Below are 18,383 nucleotides of genomic sequence, written 5' to 3'. Positions count from 1 at the left end.
ATTTAAGAGAAACCAACCAATTGCAAAAGGTAGATCTTATTTGGATCTCCATTCAATGAACTCAAGTACTCATGTTTTATGATATTCAAGAGACTCTTGAATATAACCCAGGCTGACCTTGAACTTGGGATCCTCCCAAGTGCTAGATATCAGGCGTGTACCACCATGCCTGACTGATGATTAAAATATTGAACCATGATGGATCATTTGATGATATTAATAAACGATGAGATAGTAGTGTTGTTATGTTTTCCAAGTGTTTTTTAAGAGATATATCCTGATGAAATAATGTGATGTCTGGGACTTGCTTCAGAACAATATGGGAGTCAGGAGATGGAAAACCAGATTCATTAGGAGCTGACAATGGCAGGAGCTGGTGTACATGAGGGTAGGTTATCAAATCCTGTCTACCTTTGGATATTGGCTATCATTTTGATATTGGCTAATGCCAGATATAATAAAAGTATCGGTATCCTAATAACTGCATTACTACCTGCACTGGCGAATGGCTTAGCTTCCTGGGACCATGACCTGAGTGTGAGTTGCCTGCTCATTGTCCCCCCTTCTGTCCAGTTGCATCCTGGGAAATATGAGAATTATTGGGCTACTGACAGATTCCCTGAGAGGAAAGACATTCCCAGTGCTCTCACGGAGGGACTGTCTGCTAAACACTGGCTGCCAATTACAGTAAAAATTTCCTGTGTTGGCTGGTTTCTGACTTTGGTAACTTGTCTTTCCTGACAGTTGTTGAAAACCACAAGCATACTGGTGGAGAGAATACAATATCTGGGAAATTAGTTAGCCCCCAAACAGCCATCCATGGTAGGAAGATCCCAGGTAGCCATTAATCCATACTACGACTACAGTAACCACAGCAGAGGAGGAGCTCTCCTGGGGGGCGTCATGTCAGTCCCTCCCAAAGCAAAGTTCTGAACAGGATCTTTTCAGACTCCCTTGAGCCACAATTTCTTATTTTTGAGGTACATTCTGTGCCATTTGTAAGTGCTCTGTCTGCAACATGAACCAGCCCCTGCACAGACTTACCTTCACCTTGGATGTCCCCCTTGTCCCCTACCTTCTAGTCACACGACCTTCTCTCTGTCCAGAATGTTCTTTTTCTGATTTCCAAGCGGCTCCTTGTCATTCAAGTCTGCACTGAAATGTCACTCTACTGAGAAGCCTCCTCTGAATGTCCTCCACAGTTCCCCCTCCGCCTCAGAAGGTAACACTGAGTTTTATTTTCTTATTAGCATTTATCATGGCTTCATATTTCCTTGTCTGATCTGTGTTTCTTATCTCAGCCTTCTGCTAGATATCAGGCTCACGGAAGAAGAATCTTGTCTGTCTTGTTGACACCGAGTTTTTATCCGCTACGATAGTACTTCGAATATGCTGGGGGCTCAGGAAATAGTGACTGAACCAACCCATGACCAAATCCATGACTGAGTGAATGGCTGAAACCAACACATACCTACAGCATCCGAGAGACCGTACACCCGTTGGCCGTAAGCATCTGTCTTGTCCCAGATAAAGGTGTAAGCCAGGTTGGGAGAAGCCTGGAACGACTTCTGGAAGAGATGCCCCTCTACAGCGACCATCAGGTGAACCCTGATCAGGTTCAAGGGCACCGTGGACTGGGTCATGGTGACCTTCAGGAGTGACTTGTACCCTGCAGTTCTGGAGCTCAGGTAACGGAGTTTGACGGTGGAACCCGGGAGCTCAATTTCCTCATGGAGCACCTGGAGGGGACACATGGAAGGGTCATTGCATTCAGCACGTCCCGGCTGGCGAGCTCTTTGCAGCCCCACGCCGCCTGTTTCTTGCCTCGCCCAACGTCACACCATCTGTGGGAGCATGAACCACTTCCCACGGTTGAGACAGAAAAAAAAAAAGAAAACCAACCCCAACTTCATCCGCCACCATGGAGTGAAGGTGCTGAGGTTATGATTTTTGGATTAATGATAATTCTTGGTCACTGTTGTGTTTTTTTAAAATAAAACCACACTGTTGGCAAAAGATGTAAATAAGAGCAGCAGGCTTTACAGCTGGCTGTGTGCAAGGAGACCATGAGAGGCTGTAATTATGTGAACCTGTGCCTTCCACTGACAATCCATATAAAGCGACAGGGAGGCCACAAAGAGATCCGCCCTCTGTCGTAACGCTAATGTAGATCGTTAAGGCGCCTCTTAGCAGTATCTCTGTGACTAACAGGAGTAAGAAGCAATTTGCAGGTGCTTGTGCATTAGTAGATTGCTTTATTTTATTTTATTAAAAACTCTCACTGCTGCCAAAGTCTCGAATGACTGTCTACAAGCATCAAGTGTCCAGGAGGGAGCCAAACTTTGGTCCACAGTTACTATAAATTCTTTTGCACTCCTACTCTCCCCGCCCCCCCCCCCCCCCCCCCGCCACCTTTTCTGGCAGTACTGGGGTTTTGAACTCAGGGTTTTATGCTTGCATGGCAGGTACTCTACTGTTTGAACTATGCCTCCGGCCCTTTTTGCTCTGGTTATTTTGGAGATAGGGTCTCTGTTTTCGCTCAGGCCAGCCTGGATCGCAATCCTCCTCCTTATGCTGGGATGACAGGCTCACACCACCATGCTCAGCTTTTTTTTTTTTTGCCACCGAGATGGGGTCTTGCCTAGGCTGGCCTGGAACTGTGATCCTCCCCATCTCAGCCTCCCATGTAGCTTGGGATGACAGGTGGATGCTACCGCATCTAGCTATTAGTGGAGATAGGGTCTCCCAAACTTTCTTGCCCAGGCTGGCCTCAAACTATGATCCTCCCGATCTCAGCCTCCCAGGTAGCTAGGATTACAGGAGTGAGCCATCACACCCAGCTGTCCCTTCCCTTTCATGTTAGTTTCTGGCACACTTGGGGAGACACATGTGATAGGAGGGAGTTGACCCGTTAGGCTTGGTTCAGGACGTCCCGAGACTCCTCCCTGGTACCTGCCATTCCTACCTGGGTCTCAGGCACAATGGGGTTCTGCCCAGGGGCAGCACTGAAGAAGGTGGACAGAGGTGAGGAAATGATGATGGGATCAGGCCGGACGAAGCCACTGAGGTCACAGCTGGGGATGGAGTTCTCCTCTGTCTTCATCACCAGGGTGTCCATGGCGTAGAAGCTATTCCATGGTAGCCACACTGTGCGCTCCTGGCTCATGAACGGGGCTCGCTCGAAATGCAGAGTCAAGGCAGCACCCCCATTGGCCATCAGGTCAAACCTGGAGGGGGAGAAATGGCTCACTAAGAGGGGTGGACTCTCCTTTAGACAGGGCGGGTGCTCATGTCTCACCTGAGGGCCACAAGGAGGACCCGAAAGGGAGAGCCAGGGTGTGGAGGCAGATGTGCTCAGCTAGAACCCAAACTCTGCCACTAACTAGCTGTGTGACATCAGGCAAGTGACTAACCCTCTCTGAGCCCAAGTGTCTTCACCTGTTGGAGGGAAATGATGACACCAACACACAGCATAGCTGAGAGAGTAAAATATTGAGATGGATGTGGAACAGGGATGAGCAAACTGTAGTACACGGGCTTAATCTGGCCCAGCGTCTGTTTTGGTAAATAGGTTTCATTGGCTCACAGCTACTTCCATTTGCTTACGGATATTATCCAGCCATGTTATTGCCACAGTGCCCAAGCTAAGTCACGGCGGCAGAAACCACACGGCCAGCAGCACAGTCTAAACCACTTACTCCCTGGCCTGTTACAGAAAATGGTGGCTGACCCCTGGTGTAAAGCACTGAGCATAGCACTAAGCTGAGAGAAAGGCCCAAAAGTCATGTGGTTATAATGACAGCATATCAGGAGGCAGGGAGGCACACAGGTCTACAGTCCTTTAACCAGCCTCTGCTCTGTTTCTACTGTCTTTGGCAATGGCTCTCTTTGTTTGTTTTTGGCAGTACTGGGGTTTGAACTCAGAGCTTTGCTCTTGCTAGGCAGGTGCTCTACTGCCTGAGCTCCACCTTGGGCCCTTTTTCCTCTGGTTAATTCGGAGATAGAGTCTGGCTGTTTGCCCAGGCCAGCCCAGCTTGAATCACACTTCTCCACCACTGCTGGGATGACAGACACAAGTCATCCCGCCAGCTTCCTTCCGATAAGATGGGGGTCTCACGAAATTTTTTGCCCAGACAGGCCTGGAACAGTGACCCTCCAATCTCAGTCTCCTGTATAGCTAGGATGATAGCTGTGCCCCCTCATCTAGCTATGGGTTGAGGTGGGGGGTCTCATGAACTTTTTGCCTGGGCTGGCCTCAGACAGCTATCCTCCTGATCTCAGCCTCCCAAGTAGCTAGCTTATGGGTGTGAGTCACCAGCACCCAGTGTATTCCTTCAACTGAATTCCTGTTTGTTCCCCGAGAGCTAGACAGAGAGAGGTGTGTGCCAGTAAAGTGAAGGCAGCTGTCCTCCAGGTAACAGGGAGGAGGCTGATGGAGAGAGGTCCCCAAGCTGAAGCCACCATGCTGACTCTGAGCTCTTCGAGGGCAGTGGAGTTTCCATCTTGATCGCTCCACAATTCCTGTGTCCTGGATCATAGTAAAAACTCAGCGAAAATACACTGCCTCCACCCTATTTTGGTCACACATTTGGTGATTTTTTTTCCTTTTTATTTTTTTAGTGGAGGTGGAAGGAGTGATCAGGCACACATCAGAGCACGCGTGGCACTGCAGTTTACACAGCCGTTAGCCTGTTTGTTTACATGTTTATTTACTGGTATGCGTGCTGCTGGGGACCGGTCTGATAGCACAGTGTCCTGAAGCAGGCTGGGCCTGGTGGTGCAGGCCTGTTATCCGGGCACCTGGGAGGCGGAGGCAGGAGGATGGTGAGCTTGAGGCCAGCGTGGGTCAAATTGTTGGTAGTCATAAAAAAATTAACATGACTGTTTGCATTCCAGAATTAACATGAATGCTTGTGACCCGCAGCGCACTGTAGCATTGTGGGATTCCTCTGGGGCATTCCCAAACCCGCCCTGGGGCTTTCATGGCTTAACTTGAACAAGCTGAAGAGTCATGGTCCAGGAGGTTGGAGGATGATGTGGAGGTGCTTTGGGCCTTGATCAGTGAGGAAGCGTAAAGAGGGATGAGGGAGCACAAGGAAGGGACAGATAGGGACCAAGGACCCAGAAATGCCTTCTGTATCAGATCACAAGACTTTGCAAAAATTCACTGGGGATATCCATTCTTTAAGAATGCTGGCTTCTAAGAAAGAGCCCAGGCCACAGAATCACTACATGGGCTACACTTGCCACCCCAGTGCTTTCCAATAATTAGATCTGGCTACAGAAAGGTCTGAGTGACACATCAAACGTTCAGTGAATGCAGACGCGCCCCAAAGGTTGGCTTGACTTAACATATGCATTCAGTAGAAAGTGTCCTTTGAATTGTGGCTTTTCCTGGGCCAGCGATGCTCACTAGGGCACTGTCTCTCAATGCAGTAGCAGTGAGCCTCAGCTCCTGAGCAGGGTGAACCCCAACTCTCCAGTGAGCTCCTGGGCCGCTAAGCTGGGACGACTGGAAGACTGGGTGCATTTCCTGCATTTTTGATTTGCAATGTTTTCAACTTACTATGGGTTAATCATGACGTTGACTTATTTATTGTAAACTGAGGAGCCTCTGTACTGAGGATTTGACGGGAACCCTTAGACCTCTTCTTCGGGTTTCAGTGTTGGGAGCATGAGCACAGGGCCGCTGTGGGCTGTAAGTTTTGAACCTACCTGCAAGGCTACCTTAGGACATTGAAAAGCAAGGCTTGACTTTTCACCAGAGACAGGCCAGAATCACCACCATGGTTTTCCAGAGTTGCGTTTCCTTGAAAAAATGTTGCTCAGACTGACAGAGAGAGTCCCTCTCCCCCTTAGGAGGGAGATGTGATGTGTGTTCGTGTGTGTGTGTGACACATGTGTCCAGTCCAGAGTGCCTGTCTCCTCTTCCTATAGATTTTTTCTTCCTGTCTTTAACTGTCACCTCTCTACCCAATGGACTAAGGAAGCAACAGAGCTTTCATCTTGGTGGGGGCTGAACGGGTGCAGGTTCCAATCAGAGGATAATAGGGAAAGGTTGCCTCCTTCACACAGCAGGGTGACTGCTAAATGTATTTAATTAGACTTCTCTGATTGCAGCCCACCCCCTCAAAACTGTAGTGAAAACAACACAACTCCTAAAGCCACAGATGAAAGCAGAAGGGGTTCACCACAGGACACGGTGTCATGTGGATTCTTGTCACCCTGCATTGCCTTTGATTTAAAATAGGAATCAGTTTCTAACAGTTACCTTTCCTTCTTTCTAGAATCCGCTCCACCCCCAACACACACAGAAGAGCATTTACCTGACATGGAAAAGGAAGGTGATGGCTGTCAGCACCCTGGATCTGTTGACCCATCTGTTTATTTTCTGGTTTTTGGTGTGCTGGGGTTTGAACTCAGGACCTCACACTTGGCTGGCTTTGATTGCACATCAACAAGCATGAAGTGTCTTTGGAGGAGCCCTCCCTAGAGGTCTGGGCTCGTGGGGATTCCAGTCCACAAGGAGGAACCACAATGTTCCAAGTCAATAGTGCCATCACTCTCTCTGCGTGCACACTCTATCCCGAGGAGGGACGAACTCCACGAAGCTACTTACGTGCCATCTTGGCGGGTGATGGTGTAGCCATATTTTGGGTACTTGACAAAAGATACATTCACACCAACGAGAGGAGTCCCATCCGTGGTTACTACTTGGCCTCGGATGAGAGAAACCAGGCTGCGAGAGATAGAAACACAAGTGTGTCAGGTGCACATAGAACAGAAAGACCGGGGAGGCTGAATTCTTCCCTGTTGCTGACTCTCCCTCATCCTCAGCTGGTCCCTGGCGAGGAGAAGACTGTCAACTGCACACAATCACACCTCACGACAGGTATGGGCACAATGGAAGTCTTGATGCTTGGCTCTGCCCCAGGAATCAAAGCAGAGACATTTTGGGGTGAAGTCCACCAGCAGCATCGCTGGTCACTGGCTGGGCACTGGGGTCTCCCGTGCCCATTCCCTCTAGCTTTGGCCTTGTTCATTGCTGATGTCAGTTGACTCTGGTGTGGTCTGAGCGGAAGCTGTCCTCCTCCTTCACCTGTGTGCCTGGCTAGCACTGAGAGTATTATGCTCGGGCAATGGTTTTTCCATCTGGCCTCTCATTTCCTAATTTGGCTTTGGAGCAAGGTCCCATTACTCTTCGCCAGGCAGGGATGTCCAGGGGTGCGGGGAGCACACAGAGGTTTTATAGGAGGCTGGGGTATCCAACACATCATTTTCTGATTCCCTCTAAGAGCTAAATTTCTCACAAGCCCTGAGAGCCTAAGGAAAAGAGAACACTGAAGGTATTTTTCCTCGGAAGTCATCTTGGATCTGCGACTGCATGAAGCTACAAATTTGTATTCTGTCAAATTTCTGCTGTCTTGGGAGGGGCTAGTGGAAATCTCATCCACCTTCTTCTCTGGTGTCAGAGAAATTTCCTTGCTCTCTAGAGTACAGTACTAGAATTTTCCCAGAAATTCTGTGTCCCAATCTGCTACTTCTGGGAAATCCTATGAAGCCTCAGAGATGCTGTCCTACAGGCTGAGTATCCTTAGTTCAGATGCTTAAAACTGGAGTGTTTCAGACTTTCTCACATTTTGGAAAATTTGCCTATCCATAATGAGAGATCTTGGGGGTAAGACCCAAGTGTAAACATGAAATTCGTGCATGTTTCATTTACATCTTCTATGAAGAGCCAGGAGGTAATCTGAGATATGTATGCATATGTGCATGCGTGTATATGTGTATGTGTACGTATGTACACATATACACGCAGATAGGTATCTAGATGAATAGACAGATAGGTAGGTTTTGGTTGGACTGTTTGTTTTTCTTTTTTTTAAAATTATTGTTCTCTGGGGGTACATTGTGACATTATAAACGTTTTTATGATATGTCATAGCTGAGTTTACCTCCTCCATTATTCTCCTTTATCCCCTCTCCCCCAGTCCCTGGGGGTTTGAACTCAGGGCTTTGTACTTGCAAAGCAGGCACGCTACAGCTTGAGCCACACCTCCAGTCCATTTTGGTCTACTTATTTTGGAGATGGGGGTCTCATGAACTTTTTTCCCAGGCTGGCTTCAAAGTGCGTTGATACAATATTTTAAAGAACTTTGTACGTGAGTCAAAGTTTCAAGGGAGAGCATTTTCCACTTGAAGTGTCATGCTGGTGTTTTGGATTTGGGGTTTTAAGGGTGAAGACACCCAACCCGTACGCTATCAAAGTCCATAGAGGGAGAATTCGCACCTGAACCTTCTGACTTGACAAAGAAGCAGGATAATGAGAACCTCCACACTCGGACTCAGCGGCCAGCTCACCAGACTGGTTTTCAGCCATACTGTTGACCTTTAAAGATCAACGTGGGGCAGTTTGGTGAAAGCAGAGAGGTTCTTGGGCTCCCAGGTTCGTGGATATTCTCCCACTTTCTGCAAGAGGTAATTGCTGACCTGGTTTTTTTGCCAGAATCGTGTCAAACTTACTTTTGCCATCCCATGTGCCCTGAACGCTGAGCACTGGAAGGACACTGACTTCTAGCGCCTCTCTTCCTATTAGCAGTACCCCAGCTGCTCCACTCCGATCCTTTGATGATCTGGGGAGTGTTGAGATGGTTCCACTGACGGCCCACATTGTCTGCCTCACAAATGAATGCCGTTTGTAGCTGGCTCCAACCACAACGATAGTCTTTTGAAAGTGAAAAACTGATTTATGAAAATAATCCTTTTGTTCAATTGCATTTCCTTATCTTAGCTCAGATTTCTTGAAGGTCTTACCAGACACTATTTTAAAATCAATGCTGAGTGTTGATGACCACAAGGTACACAGGGCTCGTGATGAAAAAACAAAACTGGGCGTGTGTTCCACGGTGGGTTTCCCTCCCTTACCTTTTCCCTACAGTGGCTATGTCTTTTGAGTCAGGTCTGCAGCAGAAGACGTTGCAGAGCACCGGAGGAATAAAAGGGACCGGCTTGCCTGTGGCTTCTAACGGAGGAATAAAAGGGACCAGCTTGCCTGTGGCTTCTACGGGTGTATTTTTCCAATTCTTCATTGTTGTTGGCTCCCTGTCATTGCTAAGCAGCCAATTCGTAGAAAAGATGCAGCTAACGCATGCTATCGGTTCATTTCTATTTATGATTATGGATGTGTAACAATTATCACATTATCTGGGTAGTGAGATTTGCTCAATAAATTATAGTGGTGGAGTCAGGCATTTTAGTTATTTTTGTACACCATTATCTGGGGGAACGCCTTTTTGAGAAGTCTTGAATTAAGTTATTTTTTCACTCCTAGCTCTGTCCTTCATTATTTGTCAGACGATAATGCTCTGAAATTCACATGCTTACTGAACTTCAACCTGTGTCTTGGAGCACTGCTTTGTACTTCTGAATTGTGTCTCTGTGCAGACGCGCCGGGGAGGGTGGGCCTGCCAAAGCTTCCCAGGAGCTGTCTCTAGAGCGACTTTCTTCCGCTCAGCTCTCTGGGTTGGTTTAGTCTACCGCACGGTTTGGGGGCCCTGCCTGCTCCCCTGAATCTTGGCTCTAGCTCAGGATGCCACCTGGAAGTGGCAAGTACTGGTGGGTAGGAAAGAGGGGTTAGAAGGGACGGGTGAAGAAAGAGCCTGGGTGGAGTATCGGGGGATGACTAGAGTTGGGGTAGAAGTTAAGATATCCTAGCGAGCAAGAGCCACTGGGCTCTAGAGGATGCGTTTCCAGAATAAGCAAACCTCAGGAAAGCGCTGATGGCCTAGTGCAAGGCCCTGCCATGAGTCCCTAGCAAGACGAATTGTATCCACCGTAAAAAGCAAACACCTGCAGCGCTATCCCAGAATCAGAATTTAACAAGCACAGGAAATAAGGTTTTTTTTGTCAGAGATTTATGGTTTCTTTTCTTTTTTTGAGAGGTCCCTTTATTAAAATAAATAGTAATATTACCACGTGTGATATATAATAATATCCTGATTTTGCTAATCAAGAAAGCAAGGTTTGTATTAATAATGAGAGACAGGGCTGTAAAATAGGTACAGTGTGTGGGGAACTTGTGGGAGGGGGAGGTGAATGAAGGAGATTAAGGTAGGGAATATGGTGGATGGGCTTCAAATACTTGTATGAAACAGAACAAAGAAACCTCTTGCAACTGCTTTAAGTGGGGCGGGAAGGGGATTGAGGGGGAGATGTAACCAGTGTACAATATAAGCCCAATCAGAATTGTCACTATGAATCCCCTCCTGTATAATGAATGTAGTAGCCTAATAAAAATTTTTTAATAAAAATAAATAAATAAATAAATAAAGTGTATATAAAAAAAGTAAGGTTTGTGTGCCCAATGTGACAGAGTCAGGAGGTCAGGGTTGAAACAGAAGAAGGTTGTGACTAGGATTTCTTCTCTATAATTACTTTCTTTTCTATTTTGTGTTTAATAAAATTAAAACAGAGAGAAGCTGAAGTGATCGGTTTAAGGCGACTTTGTTAAGAACCCTCATAGTCAAAAGAGCTGCCAAGACCTGAGGTGGCCCAGATTTCCGGAGGGCTCTAGGGTCACAGAATTGACTGTGCCACCTTCCACCCTTGTGCATCCCAGCCTGGGCAGGCCAGAGCCATGGTCAGATGGGGTTTCCTCCTCAGAGTCCACCAGGGGCCTCCCAGAGAACCACCTCTAAGGCCAGGGCTCTGGAGGAAGTGAAGCCAGGTGAGCAGCACCCTTCCTGAGCTGTTCTGAGCCTACCTGGTGGGTAGGAAAGAGGGGTTAGAAGGGACGGGTGAAGAAAGAGCCTGAGCGGAGTATCGGGGGATGACTAGAGTTGGGGTAGAAGTTATGACATCCTAAGTTGTGATGTCCTCTGATCTGGTGAGGACAGAGGCTGCGAGGATGGGCATGCATTGCGGTGAGAGAGGAGGAACAGGTCCTGGTGTTTTATTGCACACTAGGGTAGCTACACCAAATAATAATGCACTGTTTACTGCAAAAGAACTGAAACAGAGGATTCTGGGTGCTTTTATCACAGAGAAATGATAAATATTTAAGGTAGTTGATGTCCCAGCTATCCTGGTTTGGTCATTACACAATGTATCCATGAATTAAAAAATCACATTGTATACAAGATATGTACCATTATTCTGTGTCAACCAAAAGTAAGATAAAAAATTCAAAAGTTGGGTAAAATAAATGAGGAGGAAAGGCAATGAGTAAGAGGAGGGTCAGGGAGCAGAGGGACTTGGACCACCTCACTCAAGCTCCTAGGACCTGAGACCATGTGAGAGATACCTCCACTAGAGGTTACTTCTCCATGTGGGGGTGAGGTATACCGAGAAGGCCACGGCAACCATCCCCGTACACCACCCAGACCTGGGGCTTGGCCTACCAAGAAGGACATCCACCACGCCCAGCTGGCCATAAGAATTACCTCTCCCACTCCTCTGTCTACTCTCGGAATCAAGAACTGTCCAGAAGAGGGACGGGATGGGGTGGGATGGGAGTGGGAGGAGGGAGGGATGTCCATGGGGGTCTCCAAGTCAAACCTTCCTCTTGTTGTCTTTTTCAGGCCCTGTTCTGATTTATCCTAGCACAAAGGGGTGGGCCAAGGTGACTACAAAGTAAATCCAGTTTCAGCCGAGAATATTTACAACCTCAGATTAGCAACAGAGAGCAAAATGGAACCCAAGAAAAGGAGCAAAACGCAGCGGCCCCACTGCTTTGCACATGGGGGGAACCGGGAGGTGCTATTGCTAGGTTGTTGTAGCGTTGATTAATCTACAGAACATCTCTCTGACTCATCCTCGGTGCTCAATAAATGCCCCCACTGGCATCCTCGTGATGTTAAGGTGCCATGAATGATAAGTTATGTTATCAAGTTAATAACAGCTTTCAAAATTAATCTATCAAGTGAACTATTTCCGTAACGCTCAAACAAAAGCCACACGCAAAGCATTATAAAGGGGGATTAAAAATGACACAAATGTCATCAAATAATAGAAAACCATCTCAAAACCTGAGATGTCAACAGGTGTCGTCAGCAGGTTCTGGGTTAAGGTGAGCAAATCCCATAGAGAGACCCAGACTGTTCTGGGGCTCAGGACAGAGCGAGGAAGGCCCTCTACGAGCCGTGGTGGTTGCTGCTTCTGCTGAGCAGTTTCCAGGCCAAATGGGTCCACACCAAAGTACTTCTCCCACTCCAGCAGGACAGGGACATGGGGGCCCCTACCTGCTGTTGAACGGGTTCTCTCCAGGAATGATGTGGGTGCCATCCTTGCCGGCTAAGAGCTTGATACGGTCATAGAAGGACTTCACTGCAGGCCAGTCCGTCTGGCCCTGCTGAATGATGTCCAGGGGGTCCCGGGAGCCCCTGCAGAGCAGGCTGTTCTGGCAGGCTGACTGCAGGCAGCAGTCGGGGTCCAGGCAATCCACCAGGCCATCTGGAAGGGCAGAGGCAGAGGCAGGTCAGCGGAATTCATGGCGCCCAGCCACTTGGACGTGCTAACGTGCTAGTTACCGTCAGTCTTCCCAGGAGCCTGGGCTTGGCAGCTTTCACGCAGCAAGTCTGGTATAATTAATTCCAACCCAGAGGCATGGAAAATAAAGACTGGGACCGGGGTGCAGCTCAGGGTCCAGTGCATGCCTCGCACGTATGTGCCAGGCCTTGGGTTCTGTCCCCAGCACCACACCAAAAACCAAAGCAAACCAAACCAAAACACAGCACTTGCCTAGAAAATAAAAGGCCAGAAGGAAAGGACTGAAAAGGTTGACAAACATCTATCCCTGGTCATAGGTAAGTGTGTTTCTCTTTGTTTTCTTGATTACATGTTCCTAAAGTTTCTTCATTTTTTCTATGAGCAAGTATTATTGGAACAGTTAAAAATGAAAACAAGAACTGTACTTTTAAATAACACAGCATGAAAAGTTATCCAGACACGGTTTCCAAGGGTCCGTGCCGATGGGTACACGAGTAATCAAATTCACAGGAGTCCTTACAACTCGATCCCAGGGACAGAGCGTCTGGTCCCTGCTCCTCTAAGCCAGGTGTGTGCCCAGGAGATGTGGGAAGTGACTGTGCTGTGGGGAGCCTGGAAGCAAGGTTATCATGGCATTGCTGCTCGACTTCCTTGTGAGCCCAGGGAACTTTGGCCACGCTGTCTTTCTTGCCTACGTTCCCCCTTCCCCTCTGTTTTGGGCTGATTCATCTACCAGTCCACACACATTTGAGTGCTGTCCGCATGCTTTACCTAAGAGAGTGAGAGAAGACTCATGGCGTCCATCTCTGAGCTGATGGTGCAGTGGGAGACACGGACAGGACTTGCTCAATTCAACAACCAGTTTGGGGGTGGCCTCCTCCTCCAGGAAGCTTTCCTGGTGATGCCCCTGGCCTGGCTCTTATGGACAGGGTGTGTGCCCTCCCAATTCCTGTGTTGGAATCCTAACCCCAATGTGATGGCATTAGAAAAGTGGGGCCTCTGGGAGGGCACTGAGTCATGAGGGCGGAGCTCTGTTGCAGGAGACGAGGGGCCTATAGAGCTCTCTGGCTCTCTTTCTGCCAGCTGAGGACACAGAGACGGCGTCCACCAGGAGCCAGGAATCGAGTTCTTGTCACACTCCAACACCACCAGCCCTGTCATCTTGGACTTCCCAACTATGAGAAGTGAATGCTTGCCGTTAGAGTCACTCACTCCATGCCATTTTGTTGCAGCACCACAGACTCGTCCGCACGCTTAGGTGTTCCTGTTCTGTGTATCCCTGTATGCAAACTTCTCAGAGGATGACTGCATCCAGATCCCGTGGGGAGAATCAGGGGCCCACCAAGGCCTCCCCAAAGAGAGCTCCAGGAGCAAGTTCTGAACGTGCAATTTTTTTTTTTGTTCTTTTTTGGTAGTATTGGGGTTTGAACTCAGGGCTTTGAGCTTGCTAGGCTTGCAAGGCAGGCTAGGCTCTTGAGCCACACCCCCAGCCCTTTTTGCTCTGGGTATTCTGGAGGTAGCTTCTCACTTTTTGCCCAGGTTGGCCTGGACTGTGATCCTCCTATTTTAGGCTTCCCACTGCAGTTGGGATGACAGGCATGAATCAGCATGCCCAGCTTTTTTTTTTCTGTTGAGATGGGGTCTCACGAACTTTTGTGCTTGGTCTGGCTTGGAACCATAATCCTCCCGATCTCAGACTCCCAAGGAGCTAGGATGACAGGTGTGAGCCACTGGTGCCCAGCTGAAATCTGCATGTTACTCAGGACTCTCAGGTGGTTCTAATGCATAATACAGCTTAGGAATGTTAACACTAACTTCTTCCTACTGGAATTAATTATACCCTTATGCTTGCTTCCCTATCTGGAAAATGAGTTCAGTGAAAAGAACAGTGTCTTATTAATTTCTACATTCATGCCTTGCTTAGCACCAATCACAGAATAGAGTGCTCAACAAATGTTTGTTGAATGAATAAATGACTTTTCCTTTCCATACATGTCTGGGCAGTGTTTGTCCTTGGAATAACCTATTAGAATGGATTCACTGGCCAATCCTTAGTCGTTCAGCTGGGAATTGGTTGAGCACACAGTGGAGGAGTTTGAGAATAAATTGCTTGCAGCTCCTGGATTTAAAAGTAAGGTGTCTTTGGGGCCGTAACTAGCAGCAGAGAGGCATGTCTGGAGTCCTGGGCTGTGGCATGATGAACCCTTGTGCTGGAACACTGAGTCAGAGCCTGTCTGTGAGCTTTAAATTAACCACTAACCACAGTGTGATTTTTTTTTTTGGTATTACCCTTTTCGTTTGGTTCCGCTAATGAAACTGAAATATGCAATTGCACCAAAGTTCCACTGTAATTTAGCAATTAATGTACAATTATTTTAATCCATGACTTTTTTTTTTAAGCAAACAAATTAGGAGGTTGCATGTTTGTCTTGGCTCAAAATGACTAAAACTAGCCTCTCATTTTCTGCATGGACAGAGGCTGCTTGTGTGCCTCGTCACACAGTCAGATGCACACAATTTCCGAGAAATGCAGACGCAGGAGGGTGAGCAGGCACGTGCACTTTCACGCTGAGACCTGTGGAGTCAGGGCTGTGAACAGCGCAGCTGAACGGGGTTCTTGCCTGAGCCCAGGGAACAGCTGCGAATAAACTGCATCTCAGAAGCAGGTTGGTACCCAGACACCGTATTAGACCTGCGCTCTCACTGCCTGATCAGGATTCAAAGGCCACTGGCAGAATAAGGGGGGAAAGAAAGGGGGAAAAATAATTGCACGGAATTCTGCCGGGGCCTTCACCACCCGTGGGCTGCCTGCACCAGACAGAGGAATCCACCCGGAACGCCTGCTTCAGATTTTCAAAGGAACCTGCTGAGATGCTTCTCGTACAGCAGCTGCAGGCGAGAACCCACTGCTGTTAGTGTCATGGGTTTCTTCTAAGGTCCCCAGCCTCTTCTGATTATGAGTCCCATCCATCTCTGGTGGCCTTTCTTTCCTGCAGCAGCCAGGCTTTCCTCCCCCTCCGGCCCACTTGCCGCCCAGTCTGGATTAGCAGCCCGAGGACGGCTTGGGCTCAGCCAATCACTCCAGACGGTTTTCCTATTAAGCCTGAGCAATTCCCTCCCCGTCCCCTGCAGCCTGTCACTCTTTCTGGACTTGTGACTCCCTTGAATTTCCCCACTGGGTTGTTGATTCTGGGCTTTTCCTTCAAGGGCCTGTTGGGCAGGAGATGCCTAAACACAGCCCCAGCAGCAGATGCCAAATGGGAAAAGAGGGAGGAAAGAGACTTGACTGACTTCTTCCTGATATTTACATCTTCCTGCTTCAGAGATGGGGGTCTCCCGGTTATTAAGTGCGAGCCCGCGTGGTGTCTGTAATGACCCCATCATGCTGCGTGATTACGGCCCTGCCACCGAGCACTTGCGATGACACCGTGGACTTGAAACTGGCACTCCAATCTCCCGGGTGGCCCGTCAGTCATGAGAGCCACGTCTTTCTGTCTGCCGGCCCCTTGGATGGAGTCTGACATCGCAATCTCCAGAAAATTACCCTGTCACTGTCAATCTTGCAGTTATCTTGCAAACAATCAAGCAGACAATCAAACCATTCTGAATTGCCAGTTCAGGACCTGTGAGGCCACCACTGTCTCCATCCAACAGGACATTGGGCACTTTCTTTCTTTCTTTATCTACCTGCTGATTTGTTTGGCTGGGGAGGCTGGGGAAGGGGTGGGGGAGGTTTGCAGGTCCTGATTCTGACTCAGCAGTGCAGGCCTTCCCAGGTGGCCCGGGGTGATGGTGATGACACACATCTGCTTAACTCATCCTCATCGGCTGCACTCTGCAAAACCTGGCCAGGGAAAACCGGCCGGGTGCTGTCTGCAGAGCCAACGCTAAACCGCGGGCGTGGCTATATTCTACACAGATTCCTCAGCGGCTAATTGCAAGGCAATGGCAGGAAAAAGGGCCCTGGGAGAAACTTTCTGAGGACAATATTGGGGCATTGGTTCTCATGCTTTTGATAAGGAAATCAGAGAGAATCAGTCATAACTGTTCTGGCAACGTGAAGTGGAAATCACGGTGAATTATTGCCGAGTTTGGATAAATCCCAAGGTTAAAAAGCCAAAAACTCTACACAGAATCAGAGGCAAGAATGCGGCTCCTGGAATCAGATGGATTTGGGGTTGAAGTTTACCTCCTCGAGTTGCTGGCTGTGTGATCTTGGGATGACAAACAACCTTGGTGGGCCTCAGTTTTCTTGCCTTTAAGATTGAGTTATCTGTACATGTGTGTAAATGGAAAAATGAGACCTGTTGAAACTATTCCAGGAGTGGGGGAAGAGGGGATGAAGGAGAATGGTGGAGGAGGGAAATTCAAGCATGATATATTTGAAATATTGTAAGAACTTTTGTAAATGCTACAGTGTACTCCCACCCAGCACAACAAGAAAGAAAAAGACTGAGCTATCACAGAACATAGTCCCTAGAGCTATGTGATAAGGAATAAATGAATACATATGTTATATTATAAATATATTATTTATTATGTATGTATAATAGCATGTGCTCAATAAACTGTAGTTTTTGCTAATAAGCAGAAACTCTCTGAAGTTTTTAACTTCTTCAGTTTATAAACACAGGACAGGAAAATGAACAGAATTATTATCCCCTTATAATTAGAGTCTTTCACTGGTATGGGCTCTGGGCTGGTCGAGTCTTGGCAAGTGGGCTGTTTCCAGACAGTGACAAGTTAATAACAATTAATATGACTATAGATGGAGTAGAATTCATCAGATCTTCTTGATTCAACCCCTCATGGTGGCTTTGCAAAGTAGAATAATGCAGGCCTTAAATTTCAGACCATGGCTACCTGGGTTTGAATCTCAGATTGGCTACTAGCTAGTTGCTACCTTGGATAATTAATTACCTGCTCTGAGCCTCAGTTTCCTTCCTGTACAAAATGGAGATGAGGTGACGATGGTGGGAAGGGCTGCTGGGAGACTTAAAGCAGCTGATCCTCGGTCCCCGTAGTGGTGGAGTTGACTAACCCCAGATCAAAACTGCAGCCAGGCCTGTGATGACTGCACGGCTACTGAACATGCACAGGTGACTTTCCTTGTCATTAGTCCCTGGAGTTCAGCAACTATTTACCTTGTGTTTACATTGCATTAGGCATTAATGCCTCGTCTAGTGACAATGTGAAGTGGACAGGAGGATTTGTATAGATCATACGCAAATACGACACCATTTATATGTGGGACTTGAGCAGCCAAGGCTTTTGGTTTCTGTGGGGGTCCTGGAGTTCTCTCCTGTGGATACTGAGGAATGACTGTACAGTCCTTGGAGCAGGACCTGGTGTAGTGAGTGCCAGGAGATGGCACTGTCACCATTTCACCACATTACCCATCCTGAGGAATGTGGTGAAATGGCCAGGGGGCCAAATGGCCAGGGAGCAGCTAAGGAAAAAGAGCAGGAAGAGGTGGCCACTTTATTTTTATCTTTTTCACCATTGGAAGGAAGAGTCATATCCTCCCCAGGGAGCCTGAAGACAGGACACTGGCTGCCATCACCTGGGGACACATGGTGGCTGTGAGACTTGACCTGCCTATTGCTCCAGCTGGGAAAGGATTTGGCTGTTGACAGGAGCATCTGGAAAGGAACCATCATGAACAACAGGCCACTTGGGAAGGCGTTCCTGGCTATGTTACCACTGAGACCCACACTACCCACCTGTGAGAGTCAACCCCCCCCGGGGGGTTCACCACGTGTGCAAGGTGCCATTACCTTCCGTGTTGGCTCCAGGCACATGTCAGCCATTTCTAGCCCCTGTCTCCTCTGCTCTGCTAGATTTAAAGGGAGGGAACTCCTAGGTGATGGAGAGATTTTAGCTTGGCACTTTAATCC

At 48.1% G+C, this 18,383-nt stretch overlaps 1 protein-coding gene across 23 annotated transcripts in view; it reads right to left on the bottom strand.

Moving 5' to 3' along the window:
* Positions 1–18,383, bottom strand: part of Tenm2 (teneurin transmembrane protein 2) — a 1,177,215-nt gene that overhangs the window by 53,926 nt on the left and 1,104,906 nt on the right. For all 23 annotated transcript variants that reach the window (XM_074057721.1, XM_074057728.1, XM_074057729.1 and 20 more), the window contains 4 exons: positions 12,240–12,450; positions 6,620–6,739; positions 2,966–3,227; positions 1,472–1,739 (listed from right to left, as the gene is read on the bottom strand). In XM_074057721.1, the coding sequence (XP_073913822.1) occupies positions 1,472–1,739; positions 2,966–3,227; positions 6,620–6,739; positions 12,240–12,450 (861 nt within the window). The remainder of the gene's footprint in view (positions 1–1,471; positions 1,740–2,965; positions 3,228–6,619; positions 6,740–12,239; positions 12,451–18,383) is intronic.

Source organism: Castor canadensis, chromosome 16 (genome assembly GCF_047511655.1).
Source record: "Castor canadensis chromosome 16, mCasCan1.hap1v2, whole genome shotgun sequence".
In the NCBI taxonomy this organism is placed as follows: Eukaryota; Metazoa; Chordata; class Mammalia; order Rodentia; family Castoridae; genus Castor; species Castor canadensis.
Note: the sequence above shows the minus strand (reverse complement) of the source record. Positions and strands in the feature narration are given on the sequence as shown.